We start from the raw sequence: 10043 nt of genomic DNA on the forward strand, positions 1-10043 counted from the left end.
CACAAATGAGAATTTGTGTATAACCGGATCGGTTTTACCGGGTCTAGACGCGCGGTGAAGGGTTTTAGCCAAATTCATAAAGCAAATAACAAAGGGTTTAAGCAAAAAGAAGAACATCCCAGCATTTCCCCAAAATTATACAGAAAATATGAAAGAAACACAATTAAACCTAAATCAAACCCAGAAAATTAGGTTACAAAGAGCTCTAGATACACTCCATTCCGTCTCCTCCAAATCCCTTTCCGACGCTTCCGTCACCGTCGCTGACCCCATTCCCGTCAATTTGCATGATTCCTCCATTCTCAAGTACTTGCTTAAACCCTAATTTTAATTCCCCTAATTTTCTCTTTTTGTTTTCGAATTTTTTCTGATTTTTTTATTGAATTTAATTGAAGGGGACATGGGACGCTAGACCTAGATGGTGAACTGATTTCGACAAACTGTGGGATTGTTGAGCGCGTTGATCGTCTCGTCTATGTTCGTTCCACTAAATCCAGGTTTTATTTTGTTTCCTTTTATTTAATTTTGTTGAATTTGAGGTGTTTTTAGTCTTTGTGGCTCTCCCACAGTGAAAGATTTGAAGTTTTTACTTGTAGTTTTCGATACAAATCCTAGTTCCGCCACTGTTTGTAATATTATGTTCGTGAAGTTCGTTACTTTATAATCTTTTCATTGGTGTAGATACATTCCAGAGACGGGAAACGTTATTGTTGGTCGAGTTGTTGAGGTATTTGTTTCGTTTATTTTCGAAATTGATTGTTTAGAAATGATGTTTGCTCTGATAATCGATTGGTAAAACTGCGAGCAAAAATATGATACCTTTTTGAAATGTGTGTTTGCTCATTTGATTATGAATTGAAGAGGAAGCCGCATAAAGATCTTTTGGGACAAATTGAACTTCTGTTTTAGTCATATCGAACTCTGCAAGAGTTAAAATAGTTAGCAAAAAGTTTGATACACTAACTCACTCGCTCCCCGCTTGACTTGAACACATCCTCCACTGTTCACTACATGCACCAAGTTCAAGGCATCACTTTCCAGAATTACTTTTTCGAAACCCATTATTTTTGCTCCTAGCCTCGCAGTCATGACTTCAGTTACTTGTGGTGGCCATCTTGGTTTGACTTTACGACAAGCAATAACTACTACTCTACTAGCATGCCTCTGTCGTTTTCTCTACCAAGTTCAAGGCATCACTTTCCAGAATTATTTATTCAACCCATTCTTTTTGCTATTTCCAGTCCTAGTCTCACAGCCATGGCTTCAGTAACTTGTGGTGGTCATCCTGCTTTGATTTTGGACAAGCAATAACAACATTCCCTCGGTCGTTTTTGTCGACCATGTTGAACCTCTGCTTGATCATGTTGTCTTTGTTTTCTTTTTTCTTGATTGTCTCCTTTTGAAGGACGTTATGACTGCTTTTTAGTGTAGCTTTCATATATCTTCCACTAACTACAAAAGTTCTACTTATTGTAAATGTCATGTCCTTTTAATTGATTTGAGACCGTGCACTTTCATGACTTCAGGTAGCTCAAAAAGTTTGGAAAGTTGATGTCAATGCGTACCACGAAGGAAGTTTGATGCTTGCTTCTGTGACATTACTTGATGGCATTCAGGTAAATGTTAAAAGTAACCCACCTTAAGTTTGTGATTGATGTGCCCATCCCTTTTGTAATTAGTTTCCTGAACTTGTTCGTGCTATGTTACTCTGACACTTTTTATTCTCTCGCATACCTGTGTCTAACATTCAACACCTCGGCTTAAATATAGAAGCCGTAATTGTATGCTCTACTCCATAGCATAACCTTATCCTTTGATTAAATATAGAAGCTTTAATTGTATGCTTTGATGGAATCCCAGATTATCTCTAGTCCATAGCAACTGCTTAGATAGGGTTTTAAGCTGTAAATGAATTTAGAAGAATGGACAAAAAAAGAATTGTTATTTCATGTCACTGCCCTTGTCGATAACTTACTAAAAAAAATTGAGTAGTTGCTTGCTTCACTTGTTTTTTCTTCAGCTTCTGTTTAGATTATTGATTGTGCTTTGAGGCTGTCTCTCAATTTTTTTGGGGATGTAACTTTATACTTATGCCTTCCTTTATGTTACTTGGTTGTTGCTACCCTAAATTGGTTTCAATTGCTCGTGATACTAATCCTCCTTGTTATCCTTGTACTCATCATGAATTTCATGAGGAATATGTGAGCAAAAATATTCTACTGTCATTATGGGAATATTAATGGGGTCTAGGAGACATTTATTTTGTTAATGTATGCCTGTATGAGATGCCTCTATATCTACCCTTCTTATAAAATGATATTACTGTCTTATTGTATTTACAGAGGCGCCGTAATGAAGTTGATGAACTCAACATGCGGAATATCTTTGAAGAGAATGATGTCATTTCTGTGAGTTTCGTAACTACTACGGAGTATTAAGTTTTACGTTTCCATGGAATAATCGAATCATTGAATTATTTGTTCATGTATCCCATTCAGGTTGAAGTCAGGAATGTTCAAAATAACTATACTGCACAACTACAAGCGCGGAGTGATAAATATGGGAAGGTTTGGTCTCTTTCTTCACTTTTTCCATCTTTGATTTCCCATGATGGGAAAACGTTTTTCTTAATGTTAGGAATTTTGTTTATTAAATAATAATGGTCGAGAAAAGAATATAACTAACTGGATTGATTTAAAGTTTAATTGTTGACTCGGGTTCACCTAGGCAATGCTTTTTTTTTTGCCCAAAAGGGGCCAAAACCATAGGCCTTCTTCAATAAGAGAAATGCAACTTTGGACCCTACATGCGCTGTAACAGTTTTGTGTTTTTCTTCAATCACAAACCTGCTAGTATATGATAAATTTACCATATCCTTGACTATATTGTTGAATTCAGGCGTAAACGCTTTCAGATGATTTATGTTAGTCGACCCCAAATCATTTTGAGACTAGTTGTATAGGAAGATCCGAAAGCGATTTTTACAATGCAGAATGCCGATTTTTCACAAACGATGACATGAATGTCATATATTGGACAAACTATGAATACATCAACTTTTTCTGCTTCAAGAACTGGTTTGGTTTCTCCAGTGCATTTATCCTAGGTTTAACTCTGTTTGTAGACAAAAACTCGTAACATGGTAATGGATGGTATTAAAATAGTTCATGTACAACAATGATTTGGGATCGGCTGACAAGAATCATCCTATAGAACCGTCCCCGGGTGATCGCACACCTCAGAATGCCAAAAGATAGAGAAAGAAAAGTGCAAAGTTCAAATGGGAAGTGAAACATAATTCAAAGTCAAGTTAAACTTTTAGATTTGAAAATCAAAAACTCAATTTTCTTTTATAAAACTTAAAAACTTAGATCTAAAATACAAATTAATAACAATAGTTTTGAAAAATAGAGGTAAAATTTAATATTTCGTAAAATCTTAAAAGTAAACGAAGTATGATTGTATAAGAAGTTTTTAGGTAAAACGTCTGATAAATCTCAAAATAGTTCATGTAATATTATGAAAATGATTACTAGGCAATTAACTGTAAGGGCGGGCAGTGGCACCTTGACAATTTGTGATATAATCTTCACCTAAGTGAGGTTGAACTCCCATTAGTTAACAGAGGCCAGAAGGTAATCTATGAAGGGTATATACTTATATTTTGAGCCCAAAAATTCATTTCCCTTGTTTATAATATTTCATCACTTATTAAGTGTCTTTCAAAATCATTTGTGGGCTGATTTTCGTACTCGGCGTTTTAGATTACTTAGTATACTGATTTCTTGCAGCTTGATAGAGGCCAATTGATTGTTGTCCCTTGTTATTTGGTCAAGAAACGGAAGCAACACTTTCACCAACTAGATCAGTATGGAGTCCTGATAATACTTGGGTGCAATGGATATGTCTGGGTTGGTGAACTTATTGAAGCAAAAGACAGTATGGAAGTAGATATTTCCGAGCAAACACATGGTGGTTTTACAAAGTCTGAAGAAAAAGAGCAACATACCACTTCTTTGGAAACCCGCCAAAACATATGCAGGATCTCAAATGCTGTCCGTGTCTTAGCCATCCTTGGTTTCAATATAACCGTTGAAGTAATACTGGAGATATTCGAGCTAAGTAAATCATTAAATGTTGAAATACATGACATGCTTGGTGGTGAGTTCTGTGTTCTGGTTGCAGAGAAAGAAGCGGAGAGGCGTAGCAAGAATTAATATTAGTAGATGCTCGCCAGACTAGTTTCATAGAAACCTGCCCAGTATGAGGGCAAACCCCGAACATGTACTTGGCTAATCCTTTGGTTAATTTTGTTTCTAGTCCTTGAGTTTACATATTAGTAACTGCTGGTCGGAGGTAGAAGATGTTGATTACTTGAGATATGAGGAATGTACTTTTGCACTTTTGTAAGATATTGAGTGTAATTTTGTCCGTAAAAAATTCTTGACTTGTTTTGGTCTTTATCACTAAATCTGGTTAGAGACTTGCCCGAGTTATCTGGTGTTGTGGCTTGATCTCGATTGTCTAGTGTAACTCAAGCTTCGTCACCAAAATTGGCTGTGAAGCAGGAATGCAGCTTGAATGTAAAATACTTCAGTTGGGAATGTCAACTAATCACAGTAAACTGTGTTGGTCATTCAGGCATTCAGGTAAAACCGCCTTAATTCTAGTAAAACGATGTCACATCATATTATGTGACACTTCACACCAAAAAAAAAAAAAAAAATCATATTATGTGACACGCGACTATCAGTTTTCATAAGAGGGAGAACTAGCTTCTGTACTGGGCAGTGATGATTGCATTCAGGGACCTTGAAACTCCATTGCATTCATTAAGGCTTACCCAAGACGTTTTTTCGGTACATAAGAGGGGCAAAGCCCCGAAACTAACTAGCTACAATACGAGATAATGAGACACCTAAAACATCCTCACGAAGAATAGAACGTAAACTATGCGGCGGATCGGATAAAATAGTAGGTGACGGAGACGGAGTAACTCCTTAATTAGCAAGACGTACTGAAGGACTATTGAAGATTCTAACATGCTATATACTCATAACGGATTATTGCGAACGAGAAAAAAAAGAATGGAGATGAGAGAAGTGCTGAAGGATAGAGTAATTGAAGATTCTTTCCCGTAAGAAATAAGTGACTCATAAATAGGTAGAAAACAAAGAGAATGTGACTAAAATTACCTAAAAAATTGTTTGGCAAATGTAAAAAGAAAGCTGATAAACATATACTCATCTCTAAAGGGAAGGGGTTGTATTATTGTATATGTCAAACATGATTAGAATATTAGAGCTTAAAAACATATCCGTACATTTTGCATGAGTTTAAAACTAGTTGAAAAGAAAAATGACGTCACAAAATCTGAGAGTTGACATATATGACAGAACGGAACGTAACTTATGAAAGATTATCAGAATTATCACAAAATAGTTTAGAAGACTACATCATTAAGCAAACTGCTGATTAAGGTGTCAAGAAGGTTAACATTACACAAATTAAGCTATAAAACCTATGTATGTGTAGTACAATCAAAGAACACGATCTTCTTGATCTGCAGAGGTTCATTAGTTAATCAGTGGCGATACAAAAAGATCATCGAAACATATGATACACAGAAAAGTATTGCTGCATCATCGGCAGAAAGCGCAATAGAGCATTCCCGAGACTTTTTGGGGCCATTGTTGAAAGTCCAGCATCCGACATCTACCCTGGCATAATGAGAAGCTTTGGAGAAGGTCTAGATAAGGTTGATGTGACCGACAAAAGTAATCTCTAATCAAGCAAAAGTTGGGAGATTGACTGTATGAAGGACACAAAGCGATGCATAATTGTGAGGACTCCGAGAGTACAAACAAGAAACTTTACAAGACATAAATTTGCCTAGTGCGTTTCACAGGCAAATCAACTAGACCCGTCACATGGGCCAATCAGATACGGTACATGATAAACTTTTCATTTTGTGGAGATTAAAAAGGACATTATTACAGGGATACAGGTTCGTCTCTTTATTACACGGTGTTAATGCTATCTACTTTGAACTATTCTGACCCGTCCCTCAACCCTACTACAGTACTGGGTGTTTATCGTAGAGCTGTATTTCAAACAACAGAGGAAGTTACTTATCAGACAATTCCGTATACATTCACTTCTAAGAAGTCCTGAAGGTACATGATATTCTATAGTCCCCCTGTAGCGACAAAGCTGCCCACAAAGAAACAAACAGGCGTATGAAACGAAACATATTGTTTACACCAACACAAAGCAAGCCTGAGATGAAGGTGACAAATACCAAAAGGAAGATGCTATGACCAGCTTATCCATTGAACAAAGAAACAGAAGTCTGAACTGTATGATCTATTATAACTTACAACTGCCACTTAAACATACAGCTTTTCATTCAACAGAAATTCTCATTATAGACGGGAGATATCCGTCTATAGTTATAGACGGGCCAAATATCCACCCACTTTAACCATAATACACGCAACAAGTTGCATGGTAGGGCCCAAAAATGTCACCACTTTAAGCATATTTGACCCGTCTTTCACTTTAGACGGATATATCTGTCTATAGTGAGACTAATTGTTCATTCAACTAGCCAGCTCACTTTTACCTACAATATCTTTTGGCTATATAGCTTTTCATGATGGGTTTAGGGGCTGTGGTCTCTAAGATCGACATTGAGAAGGCCTTTGATAAAGTGAGTAGCGATTTTCTAGATAGATTCTTGGATTTGAAATGTGCTTGTCGTTTACAATTGATGAGGCTCTAATAACAAGGTTCACATCCACTCAAAACTTTAAATATGGCCCATTTCTTGTTCACAATGGTCATTCATGTTCTCAACACGATTCTAGTCATTTGGATGAAATGGCAGAGACTAGCGCTAATGGGTAACAGAGTAAGGAGCAGGTTAATAATAAATACTCCACAATCCACATACGACATACTCTATCAGGGTGTAATTTTAATAAATATTCAGCGACATCAAAGTTCAACCTCCACAATAAAAGGTTCTGAAGTTCGAGACTAAAATGGTAACGATATTACATGCTACCTCCACTCAACATTCCCTTTCGTTGGCTAATACTATTGTCCAACATTATCTGATACTCAAGCAAATAAATGCAAAAAAGCAAACTATATTTCACCTATGTTGCACCAACACTTTCTATAACATCCTATGTCAGATATTCAATACCTGCCCGTAACTTCCATTTTAGATAAAAATAACCGAATCAATAAAAAGCCGTGTACTATGTAACACAGATCTAGCCAACTCTGTGAAACACAGCTTTCCAGAAAATTACCCGTAGAAGTAGTCAAGTGGTACGATAGATGATCTATTTTAGACAACTTGCACATATTAACATCACTTTAATTGTCTAGTCTTAAAGTACAAGCAGAAAAAATTGGACAGAGGGAATTGGCTACCTATCATTCAGCAAGTAAACTAGAGTAAATAGGTAAAGACAGCACGGATAAACTTTACCTTCCAGATATCAGAAAAAATGCTGTCCAAATGGAGATGGTCAAAGTGCTAGGAGATTAAACAATATACTGCCCACAGATATCGCAAAGATGAATATTCATATTACTGATCTTCATCATCAGAATCGTCAAAATCTGAGTCGGACTCATCAGTTCGGGATCCCATTAGAGAATTCATGTCAAATGTGGGCTCAGGCTCCATATCTTCTAGATCAATAGATTCATAACTTACTCGTTGCTTAAACTTTTCATCTGAACAATTTAAAAGCCAAGAAAGGGAACACTTCAGTCCTTTCTTTACAACCACTTGATGCCTAGGCTTTATCGTCGACTCTAATCCATATGTGAAGAAGGCCGGAAAATCTACCAACTCATCCAAAGGCCTACTCATTTCCGATTGGAAGTAATCAAAGTTCAGCTTCATGATGTCTAAATTTAAAGCAAGTAACTGTGGATACCCGACGACCATCTTTTTTACCTGTTCTAAAGACAAATTACATCTCTTGAGAAAATCAACGTGTTTCACAATCGCTGTTTTGTTAATGCTAATAGCTTGAGGCATCCTCTCTATAATTTGACCAAATTCCTCTCGGCGTAGATCAAGTACAGAATTGAACAGGTTTTGTTGTGAGGAAAGCTTTGTCTTTAAGTCAATTCCAATAATCTCAGGATACTGAGCAATTACTGAAGCAAGTGATTTTTCCCTAACATGGAAATCCACAAGGTACCCAACATTAGGTTTGACCCTCTCATTCAATCCGAACCCAAGAATGTGAGGCTTTTTCTCAATCAACCTAGCAACCGCTAATCTTGGAATTCCTAATCCTTCAAGGTACTCCACAAAGGGTTTGATAATACGGCCAACCCTCATACCTAAAATGTCAGGATATCTAGTCAAGACGCCACCAAGTTCCCTTCTTCCAACTCCAATACCAACCAAATACGCCACAGAAGTGCTCATGGTTCCTTCAAGCTTGAACCCCAAGAGCTCCGGATATTTCTCTAAAACACGAGGAACATCATCAAGTTTAATATCCATCCCTTGGAGATACTTAACTACAGGCTGAAGATCCACAACAACGCTAGCATGAAGAACTTGAGGGTACCTTCTTAAAAACTCAGTAATACACGACTTCCTAACACCAACTTTTCCGAGGTAATCTAAAACCGGGATCATGTTCTTCTTAACACTACACCCAAGAACAAGGGGATAATTATTAATATCCTCAATTGTAAGACCCAATTTGTGAAGGAAATCGACACGTTCCTTCATAACATCCACAGTGACAGGCAGTTCAAGCCCATCAAGCTCATCAGGGACAATGCCTATCCCTCTCAAAAACTCATAAACTCGAGCACGATTCTCGAGTTTTTGCTTCTTCATCTCTGCTAAACTAGGACGGGCATATAAGGATGACCCAGACCCAGAACCAGACCCAGACCCAGACCCAGACCCAGAACCAGACCCACCTTCTACTTTCTTAATTGTTTCACTAGGGTATCGTTTCGACCTCGAAGAATACGTTCTTTCAGCAATTGAACACTGAAATCTAAACTTAACCCTAGCATCCTTTTGAAAATCACATGGTATACCAAATTTGTGAAATCCCAAAATGGGTAAATCCAATTTAACAAGTAAAATGGCGGGTTTCGCAATATGGGTACAGCTTCTAAAGTTCATACCTTGGTTGATTATAGACATTATTGTCTGCAAATTTAGAAACACAAATAATTAACAATCATTCATAGTAACTGTACAGAGTTGCAATTGTGCACCTAATATGATTGAAAACAAGAATACCCAAAAGTTGAAATTGTTTAAAGGTGGAAAATGAAGAAAATTACCTGGTGAAGATATGATGTTTATCGCAATTTATGGCATTCGTTGTTCAAGAATCAAGACTGTCGGGGTTTTGTGGTATTTGTCAAATTGTGCTGCGGTTTATGAATGGAATGGAGAATTGAAGATAGAGTAGAGGGTCGAACTATTAAGCAAAATTTGGTGGATGTTCGAAAAAAAAAATATTGTCGAGTTTGGAACTCGTGGGTTGTGACTAAGAGAAATCGTCAAAGTTTGTTCGGTTAAAAAAATCTTTGACATACAAATACTCATATTTACGGTATTTAAATACGATGATTTTTTTTTCAAATTGTAATTCTCGAAAAGATGATCGACTTGAAAAAAAATTCGGCACTTTATGAACTCGTTAACACGAATTATGGCCTCTTAAAGTTTTTTGGCTTACAAAATTTGGGTATTTCGTGCAAAATGTAAATCTTAAGAGTAGCGCGTAAATTTTTCGTTTTGTATTTCATAGTGTGTCCCAGAATGAATTTCATATTTAGTTTCTATAATAACCTTCTTCAACCATTCGTTTAGTGAATACCTCTCCCAACAAATTTCTTTTAACCTCAAATCTCACTCATTAACAAATCTCCTTATATTTTTTAATGAGAATCATAACAAATCTCCTTTAACTAACCGGAAGTTATTTTTGATAGTTCTTCCTTAGTTAGCTCAAGAAAATAGACCATGTTCT

At 36.7% G+C, this 10043-nt stretch overlaps 2 protein-coding genes across 5 annotated transcripts; one reads left to right on the forward strand and one right to left on the reverse strand.

The window, feature by feature from the left end:
- The first annotated feature begins 87 nt into the window (after positions 1–87).
- On the forward strand, positions 88–4490 carry LOC141598176 (exosome complex component RRP4 homolog). Its single transcript, XM_074418075.1, has 7 exons — positions 88–306; positions 396–497; positions 682–727; positions 1527–1616; positions 2343–2408; positions 2499–2567; positions 3792–4490. The coding sequence occupies exons 1-7, from the start codon at positions 149–151 to the stop codon at positions 4215–4217; spliced, it is 957 nt and encodes a 318-aa protein (XP_074274176.1). The 5' UTR covers positions 88–148; the 3' UTR covers positions 4218–4490.
- An 869-nt stretch (positions 4491–5359) lies between these two features.
- On the reverse strand, positions 5360–9546 carry LOC141598190 (transcription termination factor MTERF4, chloroplastic). Of its 4 annotated transcripts, none has more exons than XM_074418083.1 (3): positions 9349–9546; positions 7505–9211; positions 5360–5715 (listed from the first exon to the last, which is right to left on the reverse strand). In XM_074418083.1, exon 2 carries the CDS (start codon positions 9203–9205, stop codon positions 7607–7609), a length of 1599 nt encoding a protein of 532 aa, XP_074274184.1. In that variant the 5' UTR covers positions 9206–9211; positions 9349–9546; the 3' UTR covers positions 5360–5715; positions 7505–7606. The 4 variants fall into 4 exon arrangements, with proteins under 4 accessions (XP_074274184.1, XP_074274183.1, XP_074274179.1 ...); XM_074418082.1 differs by having other exon boundaries at positions 5360–5720; XM_074418078.1 differs by having other exon boundaries at positions 5360–5811.
- Positions 9547–10043: the final 497 nt, after the last annotated feature.

This window comes from Silene latifolia, chromosome 1, assembly GCF_048544455.1.
Source record: "Silene latifolia isolate original U9 population chromosome 1, ASM4854445v1, whole genome shotgun sequence".
Taxonomy (NCBI): Eukaryota; Viridiplantae; Streptophyta; class Magnoliopsida; order Caryophyllales; family Caryophyllaceae; genus Silene; species Silene latifolia.

Excerpts from the sequence above, each read along its gene's own strand:
- LOC141598176 (XM_074418075.1), top strand. The coding sequence starts at position 149 with ATGAAAGAAACACAATTAAACCTAAATCAAACCCAGAAAATTAGGTTA. Across the intron at positions 728-1,526 it reads TTGTTGGTCGAGTTGTTGAG|GTAGCTCAAAAAGTTTGGAA; the intron begins GTATTTGTTTCG and ends TCATGACTTCAG. Across the intron at positions 2,409-2,498 it reads AAGAGAATGATGTCATTTCT|GTTGAAGTCAGGAATGTTCA; the intron begins GTGAGTTTCGTA and ends TATCCCATTCAG.
- LOC141598190 (XM_074418083.1), bottom strand. The coding sequence starts at position 9,205 with ATGTCTATAATCAACCAAGGTATGAACTTTAGAAGCTGTACCCATATT.